The sequence below is a fragment of the Manacus candei genome, unplaced genomic scaffold (assembly GCF_025592945.1).
Source record: "Manacus candei isolate 608988 ecotype Guabito, Panama unplaced genomic scaffold, ASM2559294v1 h1tg000028l, whole genome shotgun sequence".
Taxonomy (NCBI): domain Eukaryota; kingdom Metazoa; phylum Chordata; class Aves; order Passeriformes; family Pipridae; genus Manacus; species Manacus candei.
Window position 1 is genome coordinate 10,439,891 of NW_026138076.1, and position 18,755 is coordinate 10,458,645.

The 18,755-nt window shown below is 34.4% G+C and overlaps 1 protein-coding gene across 1 annotated transcript in view; it reads right to left on the minus strand.

Moving 5' to 3' along the window:
- Positions 1-444: 444 nt before the first annotated feature.
- The window catches only part of CHIC2 (cysteine rich hydrophobic domain 2), a 29,939-nt gene continuing 11,628 nt past the window's right edge, over positions 445-18,755 (minus strand). Inside the window, exons 4-6 of the mRNA XM_051790394.1 lie at positions 10,752-10,808; positions 10,526-10,585; positions 445-7,623 (exon numbers count right to left, since the gene is read on the minus strand). Coding sequence (XP_051646354.1) covers positions 7,573-7,623; positions 10,526-10,585; positions 10,752-10,808 — 168 coding nt within the window. The 3' untranslated portion in view covers positions 445-7,572. The remainder of the gene's footprint in view (positions 7,624-10,525; positions 10,586-10,751; positions 10,809-18,755) is intronic.

The window sequence follows — 18,755 nt, forward strand, 5'->3', positions numbered from 1 at the left end:
GAACAGGTGGTGTCTGCCTCAATTAGATGAAAAGCATATCTTGTTTGAGAGTATTAGTGTATATATAAATAAGTGTACAAACAGCTTCAACATCACCATTCAACCAGAATGATAGTACATATAATAAATCCGACTATCATTAGGGCTTGAAAAGCTTGAAGAATTCCAAATGCAAACTTAATGAAAAACCATTTTGAAACAGTTAAGGCAAGTAATGCTTGTAATTTGGTAACTCCAGTCCTGAAGTCACATATACTGTCACCTAAATTATCCAAAACTGTTCTCTCTTCCCCCCTCCTGCCAATTTAGACTAAAACTATCAACTGGAAACAAGAGGAGATCGTTAAATCATATGCCAGAGTTTTTCAGCTTTTTCTGTCTTTTTCTTCTACTCTCTACCACTCCCCCTCCCAACACAGATGAAAAACACCAAGGCTTAGTAGATACATTAACAATTATTTTATTAGTTTATAATACATACAACTTAAGAAATGCTTTAAAAAAAATTTATACTGGAGTCCATTCCAATTCTGGGTCAAGTCAGGAAAAAACAATGCTGATGCATTAAATAATATTCTATAATTCAACAATAGATTAACTTCAGTAATTTAGCAGACATGGTTAAATACTCTTAAATACGCATATATACAATTGTGCAGCCTTAAAAAAAGTCCTTTTCTTCCTATCTTCTCCTCCCAAAGCAATGCACCCTGTGAACACAGTACTGTCTTGTAAGCTTTCAGTCTCTCACCCAGACTTAAAATATTTGAAGAGGAATGTTACAACAGTGGAAATCACAGCAACCCTATCTTTCTAAACTCTTTATGAGAGGAGAGATGCGCCCAACAGGCAAAATTAACATCAAGTCTCTCTGTAAATAGCAGCTTCTTTAATATCCAGTTCTAGGTTAAATTATTGCTTACATAATTTTTGCCTGAAATGGATTTTTAACATAACTGGATTTTTAACTCCAGAATACTGGGGTTTAAGTTTGCCCTCTTGAAAGGCAACACCCTTTCTGACTTATTTACCATTGCGGTTTTATATATTTTACAGGTTTTTCCTAAGTGCACACAATCTGATGCAATTCTCTGCCAATTTTTTTAAAGCAACTTGAATTACACAGGTCTAATTTAGCACACAACATTTAGGCACCGTTTTGCAGCTTACTATTCTCTTTCAAATTTATGTTTGGAATTACTTTGCTACTCTGATTGCCATACTCCATCCTTTATGGAAACAAGAATCTAAGTTACGCTTTTCAAATCAGGAACTACTCTGTATTCCTTGTTATCTCACTGAACCAAACTGTTCATTGACAATATTAACCAGTAGGTACACTGCATATCCTAACAAGTCAGGAAGCCTGTTGCAAGCACAAAAGGATCAGAGATAAACACTTGGAGTGGATGAATTAGATGTTTACATCAGTACAGTGAAATCAATTTAAACATAGAGCCACTAAAAATATCAATTATATTGCATCAGGATACCTGACTTTCTGAAAAAATTCTAAATGTGACTTAAAAAATGGATTCACAAATGTAAAACACTGTAACAAAAAAAAACCTTCAGCTGACTACTAAGTCTAGTTTTCAACACAAGGCAAAGTAACTTTCAATGAAGAAGTTATAAATTAGGAGAAAACAGCAACAAAAAAAGTATGTTTCAATAAACATCATAAAATCTACTATTTGCTTTCGAAAAGTGAGTATTTGTCAATGGTTCCCTTCTCCATAAAAGCTACAACTAACTACAGAAGTCTCTCTTACTCACACGAACTTGAATTGTACTAACTGGATCCTACTTGTAGGCCTTAGATATACTGTCACATGACAGGAGCTGTCTGGACAAGTCAAGAATTTTCTTTGGAAACAATTAGCCATGCATTACAGGCTCCAGCTTAGGAAAAGCCTGTTCTGCACTTACTGTGCAGCTCTCATCAGCAATTCCGTTTTGGTCTGGCTATTTCAAATGAAGAGACACTGAGTTTAAAAAGAAGCTTACCTTCCGCATTATTATTCTGTATAATAGAATTGTCTATCGACTAGAGCATAACTAAAATAAATTAATAACACACTTATTAAAATAAAAAAATAGAAGTTAACACAGTCTACCTAATTACTGAAATGGTCTGCTAGCTTTTACTTAACTTGCATTATTCAATGCCAATTCATTCAGTTCAAAACTATTTTCCATCGTACTCAGAGAACTCCAAACCTAATCTCCAAACTCAAGCTTTTGGCTGTTGCTTCTCCTAATTCCTATGTTTCATCTTTTGCCTCACTAAATTGTTCCTAATGGTCTGTCGTATTCTGAGGAGCCAAGCATTTATGAATCCTTTTTCAAGAAAATAAATCTTAATGAAATATTAATGAGCTAAACAAAGCAGAATTCTTTTTTAAAAGGACAACTTCCATGAAAACAGTAAAATGTAGTTTATAAAGGATATATATTACCCCGGTGTCATGTGGTAGAGATACACGCACCAGCACAAGTGTCAGCAAATGAAGTTTCATGCAAGGATTCAGATGTTTTTAAATTTAAAAAAATACTCTCTAATTCAGCCCACACCAACTGAAACATCAGTGTGCAAAGAGATGAAAGTTCAAAAATTAATGAATGGCAAAATTCTGTAACCAACAAAACAACACAAATGAATATCTGTAACTAATGAAGAATAAATGCATGTTTCCAGCAGTGAAATTTTTTTGCTTCTAGACTACGTCTCCCCTTCAAATTTTTTCTCTTCCTTAAGAAGAACGACACTATTTTCTCATTACGTCAGTATCCCCTGTTTCACCCAGCCTATTCAAAGAGAACTTTACAAAGAATAAACACAGGAATTAAGAAGGTAGCACCATTAGAAATAATCACTCCATCGAAATCAGGGAAAAACCTTCATTTATCCTTATCCAACATACTTTGACATTCAGCAGCCTAATAATACAGGGTAAAAGAAGCTCTCATAACTGTATATTGATAACATTCATAATGGTCATGCATATTACAATCAGGTTTCTAGAGTGATGTTTGCAAAGTAAGCCTTCATGCAGATAGGCATTCAGCTCATTAACTCCATTTTCATATTTCCTATTAGTCCCTGAGAAGTTAATTATTTCTACCTACAATATGGCTATTAAAGGCATTATAACGATCATACACGTAGCTGTTTGTGACGGAAACGCAATGTGGCTTTAGGGAAAAGCACAGAAATTACAGCAAATTAGCAGTGATGAATACAGATCTTATTTCTGAAATGCTTTCTTTTCGTAAACAAAGTTGCTGAAGAGCAACATAAATGATTTTAGTCACGGATACAAAACTAGCCAGCGTCACTTACCCTTAATAAATTGCTACTATGAATCCAAGACATTTGGGGCTCTGAGACCTCTCTAATGGAGCATTTCCTTTACACAAAATCATCTGGATTTTGACCTAATGTAGGGCCATCACGATTCTTCTTTTAATTACTCAGTAGCAGTGCTGGGAGAACTTAAAAGAACCAGGGATTTTCTTTGCTTAACATATCTTTTGACTCTTAATTAAAGTGATCTCTTTAAATTGTTCAGAATTTAAATGGGTTTTTTTGGTGGGCACTTTGCATTATTGCCAGCTGCTCAAAAACCATAAGCTAGGGCTCCAAAACAAGGAGACCAATTTAAAACTAAGACTTTGGGGTGGGGGGTGGAGGGAAAGGAATAAAGAAAAGTTCTTTTTCCTTTCCTTCTGGCTTCTAAGCAGTTACAAATTGCATTTTAAAGCTCTTCCCTACAATCTTCAGGGCTAAATAATGACTTTTAGAAAAAAAAATTAAACCCGACTTTTAAGTAAGCCTGTATATGAGAGACAGAGCATTTAAACACCATGGTCTTGGGAGTTACAAAAAAATACCATTTAACAAATTCGTTTAGAGATTATAATTTACATCTAAGTACTGTAAGAAGATTTTATAATCTATTCTACTTCAGTTTAAGTATCATTTTGGATATTTAGATATTGGGAAATTTTGGATTTGCATAAATAGTTTATTAAAATTACCCTTACTGAGCTATTACCAAAAAATTACTTGACTTCCTGTAGCCTATCTCCACAAACATTTTCATTTCTGGTAAAATTTGCCAATCCCAGTATAAACTTCAAATCAGAGCTATTTAATAATAGATGAGCTCTACAGAATTATTTATGTAGGGTCAGACAGAAAGACCTTCTCCCTCAGGACTTATTTCTATCTATCACTAAAAGATTAAAAAGAATTTATTTCTATTATACTACAGAAAAAAAAATCTTTATTCACCAGTTAAAGGCCACTCTATCTAAAAATAATTATTAGCTTTCACAGGGAGTCATTGATGCCTTCACCATTAGTTCTTCAGGCTAAAGGTGAAACAGGCATAATGAACATCATTTGCTAAATGATTAATATCAACTCCTACTGTTAAAGGAAATTTCAAATAGATAAGATTATTTGTAGGAATTGCTGACTTGCAAGAAGCTGAACAAGTTAGTACAATGTAATATTTATTTTAGCAAAGTGTAGGCTGTGTCCTGGAAGTCCTACTACAGCTTCTGGTCTGTTCAAACTATGTACCTTCTTTCTTTGCCAAATAGACAAAAAGGTAATGTATGTCTCCTCACTAGCACACAAAGTAAACAGATTTCATATTTCAGAAGCAACATCAAAGGAAAATCCTGACAACTGCCGCAGGCATTAAACAGGTGACTAAAGTTCCTGCCATGTTCAATTTCCATAACTGTAATTAATGAATTGAAAAGGATTGTATCAGAATGTTTTATAACATTCTTACTAGGTGAGTGTACTACTTCTTCAGGAGAAAAACATCTTTGAGATAAAACTCATCTCTCTGTATATGCAGTTTCTCAAGTTTCCTGATTGTATTTTAGGTCAGAGTCAATGTTTTAATACAATATCGGAAATACTTTTAGAGGGAATTAGTCTGGCCTCCTTACTAAGGGATTTAACTTTTTAATTGCTCCGAGCTCTGCTCTGGACCTCTGTACTAGAGTTCTTTAAGAGAAAGTCATAGTTAAAACACAGAAATGCCTGCTAACCAAGCCCATGACTGCTGATGCACCTAAAAGTAGGTAAGAACTTAACCAGCACTACCACTTATGTGGAAGCTTTACTAATGAGATACTCTTTGTAAACTCATATGCCACACTCTATTCACTGCTCTGGTTTCAGCACTTGTTGTGCCTAAAGCAGCTTTACTGTCAGTGGGTTTGGGTGCTGCTGGCAAGGTATCTGTGGTGCCACAGAATGTAGCATGGAAAGTTTGGGTAGTAAACTAAGGCAAACAGCTCACATTGAATGTGGCGCTACTATTAACGTATCACAAGCCCTATCCAACCTATCCCTTCACACTATGTGGAAGGATAGGTTTCCACACCAGTGGAAAACTGCATCCATGACACAAATTATCTGTACAGTCAACTGAAAATCTTGATAAAATCTAGACTTCATATGATTCAATATTCATTTTATTGAAAATCAACACTTAAAGAAATCAATATATATTTCTGGTCATCAGAATTTATCACCAGTTATGACCTCTGTTCCATTTCAACCTCTCCTCTGGACCTCCAATCTCCCCAGTCTCAGCTGCCATCAATGTTATGTTTCTGGCCTCCCTTACAGGCTAAAAACTAGTTTGAGGTTATAATTAATACTTCTGGGCAAGAGGAGAAGCGTTGCAGACCCAGATTCGTATTAAAGAACAGGTTGAAATTGATTTTTAGAAAATTATAAACATTTACTTTGGAGAGAGACCATTGTGGCACCCAGAAGACCGAGGAAGCACGAAATTGGGATTTGTTAATTAAAAATCATGTTCTGTCATGTCAAAGAAACACACTTGTAGGCTCGTATGAAAAGCATAGCTGAGCTATTTTCAAAGTGAACAGCAGGAATCCACAGATGAAAGCTGAGCAAAGGACGAGTTTTGGGAACAGATACAGAAGGCTTAGATTTAAGAAAACTTAAAACTTTCTAGACCACTCCTACTATGAACAATTCAGGAATATAATACTCACTAGAGAATATTTTACAGAGAATAAATATCTTGAAGACATAGAAAAATAGTTCACAGCATCAAGGTACCTGTATTTAAAAGATTAAAAAGAGAAGACTATTCTTGTAGTGGTATCAACTTTTCATTCATACAAATATTAAGCAGAGTATATCTGTTTTTTCATATATTCACATTATTGCTTGCTACCACAACTGTACAAGGAACATGTTCTTAACTTACATCAGCGTTCATGTACAGTAATTTTATGTATCTAGAGCAAATTCTGAAATACGAGAGTTGCAATTAAAAAAACCAAAACCTTTTGTGAAGATATGAACAACTAAAGTATAAGCATAAGAAACAAAACACAACCAGCCTGACCCAAGCATACATCATATATCCAGTTAAAAAAAGTCTTATACTTGCACAGAAAATAAGCTTTGTAAACCAAAATGAGCAAAAGAAAAGGGTGTAATAAATAACTGTCTAACACATTTAAAATCCCGCTGTTGCCCAGTGTACCCTGCTTTGATTATTAAATGGCCTTTGCATCTGGAACTCTACTGTTCAAGAATACTTCAATAACTTTTTCTGCTTATGTAGTTTTAAAATAAACGAAAAAAACCCTGAAAGGTCCTCTTGGACAATAAGTTTTAGTAAAACAAGTCCTTCTGCACCCCTGTGTACAGGTTCTGGTAAACAGTAGGAATAAAGCTGATACATGGCATTAGACTGAATTAAAACACGTACAGTATAAAATGCAATACTAATATATCTTTGTGATCTTGAGTTCTACTAACCAGATGCATGCAATTCTCTCAGTGAGTCTTCTAATCCAAGCAAAATAATTCCATTTTGCTGCTTCTTTTTAACTTTCAAAGCCGAACTTTTTCAGAACCAGCTGACAGGACTTCTTCATGAAAAGCACAGAGATTTCTACTAATGCAATGGCATTTGGGTTCCAAAAAGCAGTTTCAAAAAGAACTTTATCTCCTTTCGCTGGAAGAGACTAGCCAATATCCCAAGAAGAAATAAAAATATTTACAATTGACTAGTCACTGACAGAAGTTTAGGAATATCTTAGAAGGAACTTCAGCATGTAAATGAATAACTCAAAGGACCTACACAATGTACAGTCAATCAGTTGTGTCATATTGGGATAAAAAAATACCTGTTCACTTGTATATAATTTTCAGCTGTGTATTTATGGTAATATATATATATGTACACACGCGCGCACACATATAAAAGACTCTTTGAAAATCAAGATACGTTAATAAACAGAAGTAGCAAAAGTAAAAATAACTTAAGTAGTAATTAACACCTGTGTGAAATCAGCAGAGTTTGACTAAATGCACTTAGAACATGTTCTTATAAAAAAAACAAAACCAAAAAAACAACCAATGAAACAAAAAAAAAAAGAATGAAAACACCACAAGACTCTGTAGAACCAATGCTATGTCACTACCAGGAGAGCACCAAGCAAGGCACCATTGGAAAGACAACATACTTGAATAAGTCTCTATAAATAAATCAAATGCTAATCTGGTCGAAAAATTGGTGTCTTTGGTAAAAATTCTATAAGGATGACCTGTATAAAAAGAAAACAAATACATATTAAAGATGGTAGCAATCCTATTATTTATCACAATAATAATTCATATTCCTTTTTTTTTTAGTATATCAAGTTGTGACAAAAATCAAAGATCACAGAGCTTGTCTTAGGTAGGAGACCATTAGAAAAGTCATGCATGTTAATTGTTTTGGGGTCATCAGTAGAAACTCCAAACTCTTAAAGAATCAAATTCAATTGAATAAGCTTGCCTACTGACACGTAACATACGAAAATGAACTGAAGTAAGCTACTACACAAAATTCCTTAACATAATTCGTTTCCTTTATTGGGAAAAAATTATGAAAGAGATAAATGCATTCATTTGAAAAAAATAAAAAAAAAATCCAGAAGGCACAATGCATAAAAAGTTAATTTTCAATTACACAGGCAATTCCATTTACTTCAGAATTATTTCCACTTAATACAGGATTCTAAATCATGTTAATAGTTTAATACCTGTATAGAAAAGTGTACCAACTTTTGCAAAGTTCCCATATCTACAAATGTGATTAGTCAAGAACTTGACTAATGCTTTTGCATGATTATTCTCATGGTCTTGATTCAAATTAAAACTATGTGTTTCTGAGCTAAGTACATAATAGGGTCTGCTCCAGAACACAATCCAAGTATTTATCCTCCTTTAAATAGGAAGCTTAAAGAAAATGTTCACTTGTGCATCTTCTTTCTTCAGAGAGAGAGTCATAACACAGCAGCATGATCTGATTCATAAAGAAATAAATGCATCTAGTAACATAACTAAGGATTTTATTTACTTGTAAGGGGGACTCACCTTTATAAAAGTTAAAAATTATTTCTGAATATTTTTGATTATAAAGAAGAACACCACTTAGCTGCTTAGCAAGTATACACTATCTCTGATAGTGTACCAAACATCAGCAAATAAATGAGTCTCTGATTTTATTTCTAAGGCAAACACATTAGAAGTAATGTATACTGAAATCAGGTGTACAAATTTATTTTTTGAGAGATTCAGAAGGGACTTATTTTCAGAAGTGATGCAAACTGCTCAAAATCTATTGATCAGTGATGTTAGTCAACCACTGGATTCTGCAGAGATACCAGGGCTTCTGATATTCAGGCAAGGTTTCAAGAAGGGAGCAAGAAGTAAAGCTGGAACACTCTGTTTATGCCAAAGATGTAAGATTATCTTGTCTTTCTTAATTTCTAGAATTATTTATTTAATTTAGCATTTACAACAGTGAAAATTTCAAATTCAGCAGAGCACCAAGTTTTGGGTGAAAGAATCTAATTTCAATCATCTGTTTTGAAAAAGAATTGAGGATAAGTATTTATTATTTAAAATTAAATCATGAACACAATTAGGGCAGTTTTTAAAGAGACTAGCAAATCAGTTCACTGAAAATGAGAAAACAGTACAGTGAGGTTTTGTAAAAATTTTCTCACTAAGTATATCCAGAGATAATACCAGATGTTTCACATATGAAAATAAAATCTTTGACCTTTATCTCATAAAACTGTATGTGCATGCATATATACTATTAATGTAAACAGGTCAACTGATTATAAATTATATTTAATAAAATGAATATTCATCTGTAAACACTGGTGGGCCACAGTATTTATAAACTTGCATTGTGTTTTTTTCAATTGAATCTGAAACCACTGGCTTTGACAGTGTTTCCTGTGGAAAAACAAAGTTTTCAGGAAAATAAGAACCACTTAGGTAAAGCTTAAGTCTACTTTCTGAAATTTGATTTATTCTGTTTTCAGTCACACTCATGCATCTAACCCAAAAAATTTGGTAGAATAGATGTTAAAAAATGTACTTATTCAGAGAACTGAATAGAGTCATTCTGAAAAAAAACATGTTTAAGATCTTATATTTCAGGCTAGAAATAAGATCTAATGCAGAAACAGGAAAAAGGGGAAGACTAAAACATAAAGATAATTTTAATATAATTTTGAACTGTTTAATAAACTTTGAAGTTTTAATATGCATTATAGCTTTGTTATTTCAAAGAATAGATGGAGTACTGTGTAATGGAAGATCACAAATCAATTACAACTAACACAGTAGATATTTCTCAAAAACTAATCTTAATTTTTAAAAAGTTAACCTTCCTATCGCCCAGTTCCTAAAGCATTAAAAGAAATTATGGAAATTCTGATGTTTCTCATATTTTAGCAGCTTAATTTCATCCTATCCTATGTACTTCCAAGACATTCTGAAAATGAAAATAAGAAAAGCACCTAAAAAAAGAACAAGAAAGTTGCAAGTTAAACAAACTGAAATCCCATACTGGACATCAGTCATTTTAAACCACATATAACTTCTCACTGTGTATTTCCAAGAAGGGTTTATGGAGTCTCAGCCAAAGGCTGAATTAAAACTCCAGAGACTGACTTAAAAATATTTTAGTGACACCAATTGGAGATAAAGATGCTTTTAAGATAGTTGAGGTAAGGGGCAGTTAAAATCTAAAAAGGTTTCTTAAGCTCCAACAGCTTAGTTGAAAGGTCTTCTTCCATACTTTTAGACTTGATTAGCATTATATAAAATAGCCATATCTGACTTGCTGCGTAACCAAAGTTGTGGTTATTCTTTATACAGCATCTAAAATTTCACACTCCATCAGCACATGTTCAAGCTATTTTATCTTGGCAATTAATTTATTATTTTTCAGAACACAGTGAAGCCTTGTTTTCAAGTCTTTCATAACTTTATAAATCAGTCCTGCACATGAAACCATGCATCTGTGAACCGTAGAAAATCCTTGCACTCAGGCGATTAAGCTCCTGACACCTTTACTGATTAATAATCATGAAAAGAATAAGATCAGAAGCAAAATAAATGATCATTTAATAGAGAAACTCACAAAACAGCCCTTTAACTTACATATTCCATCATGTTATTCGTTTCACATTTCCTTTTGCTTAGTCTCCAATGCAAGCACAGCTAGACAAGGAGGAAAGAAAAAGAAGAAAAATGAGCTGTATTTTATTGCAGCACACAGACTAGCCCATTTGTCCACCTTTCATATTTTTCGTTCAACAAAAGCATCTGTTTCCATACTGTGCAATTCAAACTCCAACAGTACGAAGCTGCTCCCTGCGGCACTCACCTTGTGGTATAACCTATTGTTTTCCCATTCTAATAACTTCTCAATCGATCTTCGTGTCTGGAAGACAAATGAGAAAGAATTTTACTCTTGACTGGTTTTAGAAAAACTTTGTTTTGCAGCTGCTTTTGTGTGAAAAGGAGAGAGGTACGGGACAGTGACTGAGTACAGGGTGGTCTGCAGTACTATCAGAACTTCTCCATTATTAAATAGTATCTAGAACAGAAACAACTTTTTATGACAGTCACATAATTATTTTCAACCACTTTGGAACAAAAACTGTTGATATACATGCTGTCTGGTTCTTATGGCAGTTATAACTTTAAAATCGCAGAAATTTTGAAGTGATCCAAGTATAAAAAGCAGGAACACTGCTCCCTCAGTATCAGTGGTCTAAGTGCACTGACTAAGGTCAGCAGCTAAACTCAAAAATGTTGCAAGCTATTTTGCAGTGCTGGAAGTCAAGTACAAACACACAATACTCTAAACGAGAAATTTGTTACATCTACATCCAGATTTAGAGACCGAAAAAACAAATGCAGAATTTACAGTAAATTGCACAAATTCATGTGATTTTTATAAAGAACAAACCCAATATTTAGGATTCTAAAGCAAAGGTTTACTGCCTGACAGTACTGCAAGTACTGTCCACACTTGACACTTCAGACAGGGAATCCTGAAAGCTGTTCTGCGCAGCTTTTTAAGATTATGTATGCTAGAAGTAAAGGACATTCTGTGCTGTAAAGTTTCACAGCATTTTGAGTATAACTATTCAGTTATATTTACATTTGAGAAACACATACTGACATTTATAGTCATTTGACTGCCAGAATATATATTGCTTAGCTCTAAATGAGATTTGCTACAGATTGTGAATAAAAAGAGGATAATTCATGGTGCCAGGTGTTAAGATGAGACCAACAGAGCTGCAGGTGCAAAAGGACGCAGCAATGACAAGGATCAAATACAACTTAGTGCAGCTGCAGCTTCCTTACAAGGTGGAGAGGGGTGAGGGGAAAGGATGAGAGAGCATCTTGCTGTTATTACTACAAAATACTAGTACTGTAAATGAACCTTAACAAATCAAACTAAATGTTGTCATGAGAAACAAGGAGTAAAATAAAAATTAGACAAAAATTTATTAATTTCCTCTCAAATATTAACTGGTGTTTTCAAACACCAGTTTGTCTCTAGTTTTATACTGATGCGGTTGTGGGGAAACACATCTAAGTATGTATTGTGGTCACATGATTAAAAATTAGATCATTGCTATCTATGTGTACTCATTACACTGAACTTTTTATTATGTTTTATTTCAAAAAGTACAAGTCAGGGAATTATCAGAAGGTGGATGTGCCAGTGACTATTTTATCACATCAATTGGAAATTGAGTATTTTTGGGGTTATTCTTATTATTATGTTTTTAAAGACAGTGCCCTTTAACAATAATCAGTAGACCTCACTTGTTTCTTTGTAAAGATAGCCTTTTAGAGTCTGCTCTCCTTTTAAATGAAAATAGGGCAGCAGTTATGGTCACACTTTTGTTAATTTAGTTGCCAGTCAGCTCCAAATCAAAAGAAAATAAGGCTGCAGAGTGTAATTAACATTCAGTTCAGTCGTTTTGTCCCTTGTCTAGCCCCCAAGCTTTGTTAAAATTGCCATCTGAATGCTGAAGGCTGTAGGGAAATCGATTTGATTCTAATCGCACCATGAAAAGAACATGATCTAACTGCTTTCAGCCCTCCGTAAATCTGTACTAGGTCTTTAGCACAATGCAACTTCCAATTTAAAAAGCACTGAATGTCTCGTCAATGACTTTGTGAAGAAAAAAGAACAAGGAGCAGACATAAAAATTCCAATAGTTGTTTAAGCATTAAAGTTCATTTGCATCACAGCAAACCTGAAAAGGGCTGACCTCTCAAACCGCCTCTCAGGTCTATGAAGTTGTAGCCTTGACAAGCTCACATTGACAGAGCTCATTGACTCTGAAAGGCTACTCTATCAATGGTGAAAAATGGCAATAGGTTCTACTCTGAGCAGGCATCTGCCTGCCCACCCGCTGCTAAACCAATGGCAAAACTGATTCAAAACCTGAATCTACCTTGTAATCTTCCTTTCCAGGACCTTGTAATAATAGATTAAGATCACTATACAATTTAATTTGTTTGCCCCAAAGACTGTGAAAAACATCCAAGCTTTTCAAATTCCAATAAAACTACATCTGTATTACAAATTATACATATAAATAAGAAATCGATAGGTAGTTATGTACTATTAATTGGTTTACATAAATAACACAGTTTAAAATCATTTGACTAGCATGAAATAAAAATACATGCAGCCTCAAGACCACGATTATTTATCTTCCCAGAGCCTTAAATATAATCCTTCCTATAGTATAATCTGGGATATAGTTCCCAAATCACATCATATTATCAATACAGAAATGTTAATGAAAATTAGACTGTAAAATATTTCTGCAAACTTCAGAGTTTGGAATAAAAAGAAATGAATTAAACAGCATCACACAATTCACTATAGTAAGTTTTCTTCCTACTTGACAGGTGAAAAAAAGCACTTGCACGTGCAGCTTAATTAATCACTGCTCTTGACATCTCAATGATTTACAGTGAGGAGCAGGTGAGGATATACAAAACCAGAAAGGAACACTTGATTTGAGTGTAGCATTTCCAGCACACTAGGATGACAAGCTTATATATTCTATCAATGGTGTACAGAAAAACCCATACAACAAATTATTTGTTAGCCACAACAAAAGCACAAATTAAGTGGAAGAGAGACTTGCTTATTAGGAAGATTTAATACTATCCAGCTTTCAAATTTTATTTTCTTTTAAAACCCAGTCCAATATTTGAGCAAAGCAAAAACTGCAATTCATGTACTTTTTAGCATACCAATGATAAGAAAGTATGCTTTGTAACATACTTCATGAAAAAAAACATAAGTCTTTAATGCTACCCACAGAATTTTGTGAAATAGACCTCTTCAACTGTCTAGATGCAATGTTTAATGAAACATTCCTGTAAAATGATTCTTTAGAGATAGTAATGTCTAACAGTGTCTTTCGAAAAATGAGACTACCAAAAAAGCCCAACTCAGAACAAACTTTCACCAGTGCTTATTGCTCTTGATTCAGAAAAATAAATGTTTTCCCTTAAATGTGGAAGAACAAAAAAATCCCAAGCCTAAATATGAACTTTTCATGCAAAAACAAGGTAGTATTGAATGTATCACCAACTGCAAGACCTTTCTGTTACGTGTTTGCAAGTGTTTAATGCAGTTAGCTTACAATTCCAGATGTAGCTACGATCTGGACGGGAAGGCTGTGCAGCAACAGAGACCCCTCTTGCAGTACATGACCTGGAACACACACACAACACTAAACTAGTGAACGGGCCAAAGCCCCCTCGACTTCTTCTGCAAATCAGTAAATGATTGGTACAATATTAAACAAAAGGATCTTGACTCCCAAAACGTTGCTGATCTGAGTACCTCCCTTTGTCTTTATTAAGTGGGGAAACAACATGGATAGTAACTACATGATCTAACAATTTTAATCATAGTTGTCTAAGAAAAACCGAAGAATCTCCTGCTACATGCATTCGATCTTTGACTTCTCATCTGAAAACACATGTAAATGTTGCACAACGAGTCCAACAAGTAGCAAGAGATTTTCAAATTCCTTCATACAAAACTTCACCACAATCAAATATTATTAATTTTGAATATTGCCCTGAACAAATACACTTCATGCTCAAATTTCAAAATACAAAGAGACCATTTCAAGCAGACTTTTGTTGATTGTCACATGGGTGGAATTTGTATTGAAAGAATGACCAGAAAAAAGTCAAAGGATCCTATCAGAGGTCTGAACTATACTATCTCCACTCATTTAAAGAGAGAAACGACAGAAGTGGGAATTTCTATTCATTCTGACTACAAAATTTATACCCAAGTAATTTAGTTATCAGCACAAACAATGAAATAGAAAGTTAGAAGTCAACTGAGTCACAGAACTGTGTGGTCACTTTCACCATGCCAGAATATCCCCCAGGCCAATTTTGAGGCCCATATTGGTACCACAGAAATTCCAAAGCTGTACTCAGAACACACATAACTGAATTACATACATCTGTGCTAATCAAGTCCTCATCTTGAACACTCTCACAAGGAAACCCCTTATGAACTGTAAATTGGTAAGATTCCCATCTCACTGAGGAATTCTCTATTTGTGAAGGGCGAAAAGGACAAAGGGGAAACCCAAGTTGATTTCAGGTACTGACATGCTGGAATACCTGCTTCAGCACACACAGTACTTTGAAAAGGTGTTCTGAACAACTACATAGGTGAACATGTAGATCTTGCATCATCTCTCCTATTAGTAACTAGGATACTTCTTATTTTAGACTACTGTAAGGGTGCTCATCCCAGATGCCACTGCAACATCTGTGCAAGAAAGCGAGTGGAACCTATACTAAACAGACTGAAGAATATCTCGAAAAAAATATAATAGTAGTGCTTTTTGTAGGATCTTGAAATAACTGCCTTGTCTAACAAGATTACTACTGCTGCATCTTGCCTTACCTATAGATTATTCTGTGCAGAAAGCAAATCCCACCTAAAGCACAGATCACAGTTACTGATCAGGCAAAGAGAAACATAATCGCAGAATTCTGGAGCAGGAGAACTGACAACATCAAACTGACCTCATGAAACTCCCCATTCTGAAAGACAGCCCTGAGAATATTGTCTCGCACTCAATCCATAAACTGACCTAAATTTTACGTGTCTCAACCCTGGGTTGGTACATCATAGAAAGATGAATTTAAAGCGTAATGAACCAAAACAGACCAAAAGGTCTCTTCCACATTGTTTGCTGGTATAAAGAGCAGGTCAGCTTTATTTGACATGTAGTATTTTTTTAACATCTAAGCCAAAGACAATTCCTTAGTGACTGGTTGCCTTGATTCTCAGATTCCTAGACTGTTTAAGAAAGCAGTAAAGCCATGAAATATGTGGAGAATGGAGAAGGTGTACAGAAACATACACCCCACGTGTATTATCCAGGAGTAAAATGGAGAGGATATTTAATTATCAGCAATGTACTGACAGATACTAGATGAGTATTTTTCAAAGTCATCTTAGTCTGCAAACAGAAGAACATAGCAGAGACAAATTATCAAGGGAAGTTCCTAGAAGATGATTACAAGTCTTATATAAATTTCCTCTCAACTGTAGAAAGCCCAAAAGACTCAAGATGCTAACTTGATATTTTAGCTGTCCAGTAAGAGCTAAGTCACCAAGTAAGTGTTGCTAGCTACTTTCTGTAATGAGATGACAATGACTAGAGCTGATCATTGTGAAAACTTCATGCTATGGAGAAGCCTTGTGGAAGAAATAGTCTTGACCTTGGCAAAATTAACACACTTTCCTCAAGAAGGCCTAATTGAGATGTGGAAAAACATTTCACAGGCAGACAAATGTTGAACTGATCCATGAAACACCAGGACTGTAATTAATATTGTTACTTGGACTAGTAAATTAAGATTGGTAACTCCTTTATTCTAGGATTAAATTCTAACTCTGACTCTGTCATTACAAGAAAACAAAAACAAAAACCATGAAGCTCCAATTCTTCCAAACAAATTATTCAAATATGGTCATGATGATCTAAAGCATCCACCTCCTGCTGGAGGACACTCTCGCAGAAAAGGCCACAGAAAATGAACATATAAAATGTATGAAAATAGGATCAAATCTCCATTAAATAAGTCATCTGATGTCATTCTCTGTGAGAAATTTTAAACTGAACATTAATGAAAATTTCACCTCCATCTTCTCTTTTAAGGTTACAGAGATGTTAACTTCAGTCCCCGTCATTTATTTCCAAAATATCCAGCAGTATGCTATGGAACACAGTTCAAGACCAGTGTAGGTGGAGAAACTAAAGGATCTCAGGTTACATCTCTATTAAGAAATGAAACTGTGCCCAGAAATATTCTCATTCACTTCAAGCCAGCTGGCAGGGAACAGCTTACATCTATATCAGTAAGTTTTCATAACCTCCGAACCACTCGTAGTGCCTAGAGCATTCTGGTAATGCCTATGAATTGTTACACAATACAGAACCAGAGCCTGCCAGGGGCCTCCCTAAAAGTACAAATTATAAAGCACCAGTTCCTAGGAACATTCCTTTGACTCCTGCTGTTATGAGTATCTAAGGGGCCAAGAACAGAACAGAAGTTACATGGCCAGAAAGACTGAAAGGCAGCACAACTTAACAAAATAACTCCATAGAAGACCCTGTAAAATCCAACACTTCACTAGTGTGTATGCTGAAGAGAATGATCCCTCTGAAAGGGACAGCCTCTACAGTGCTTTGTCCATCTAGGACTGATTTCAGAAAAATACAGAATCCCAAGTTGATCTGCAGCTACTTAACCAATTTAGAAAAAAATCTGGCTACTTAAAAAAATATCTTCCATTATCATTATTGTTCCAAATTCACCAATTTTTTCCAAAATTCAGCAAAACTTATTTTTATGAGCTAAAAAATTAGAAGTACCTGGTCACTTTACATGTATGTTTGGTATGGCAGAAGAATATTTATTAATTCCTTTCATCTTCTCTTTTGTAGAACTGCCCTCCTCACCCTCCCAACCATTTTGTCAGTAGTAATGTTTCTTGAACTACTATTTTTTTGTTAAATAACAAGTTATTTTCTTTATATATAGTGCTTGAGTTACTGAGAATGCTACACTTAGGCAGAAAATAATGTTTTACTCTGATTTGTTTAGTGAAGTGGAAAAGTGAATACTTTCCAGACCTAGACTACTGGGAGAAAAGTCAAGAGAAGAGGCACACAAGTGTGTCACTACCTCTCATTTGCCAGAACTCCATTCACTTTTATGTTTGTTTTACAGTACCATAGTCTAACAAGCTATTGTTCAGTAAGTGCTTTCTACTTATTTTAATTTTATCATATAGATTGCAGGTAATTTTGCCTTCTAATTTTTTCCTCAACGGTGTTTGCATATGCTACCCACTTTGCATTACCTATATGTTGCTTAACATAGAATCCTAAAAACGTTCCTTCCTAAACTGATTTCCAAATCTAACAACTAACTAGACCATTCTTAGCATGCTCTTTCAAAATAGCTCCATGCAAATTTCAGCTAGCTCATGTCTGTATTTTCAAAAACACGTCACGTTGGACAAGAAGAGCAATATAAAAAGCAATATTAAACCCAAACCACTGCACGATCCCTTTATATACCTCAGCCATCACAATGTTAAAGGGGTTACAACACGGAAATGTTAATTTCACCTGCATTATTTTGATTAATATTAAAATGTTCAGAGATGGAATTCTGATTACAAATGCAAATAGATTTTAAATAACATTTAAAATATTCGCTACAGATACCAGAGATACACTACATTTAGGATTTATACAAAACCCATTACTAAGAACAAATCAAATTACAAATTTAACTTCAGAATACATATTCTTTAATTACTAAAGGTTGCATTTTTGACCTATAAAGAAACAAACTAGTATTTTGTGATATATTTGTTTGTGTTCTTCATGCCAATCTTAATGCCCTGTCCTCCACCAAGCAGGTCTGCAAATTAAAAGACATGGTAGAACTAGCTGCTCCCACATCTCATTATGCACCAACTCACTACTATACCCTTTAGGAAAGCACATGAAAACCTGATGATCTTTTGCAAGGTGCTTTGAAGGAACATCTGATTTCAGATACAGAAAAAAAAATTACCACATAGCTATACACATGATGATTTCACTTTTAGATTGTTCTACAAGCTTTGTCACTTGCAGTTTAGTATGTGGAGGACTTGGTGATTCTTCTGATCAAAATTATAGTGAACAATTTTTAAAGCAAAATATACCAGGTCTGAATCTTCTGATTCTTTTAAAGTTTTCATTTCATAGTTAGTAAATAAATAAAAAAGGACCTTTGA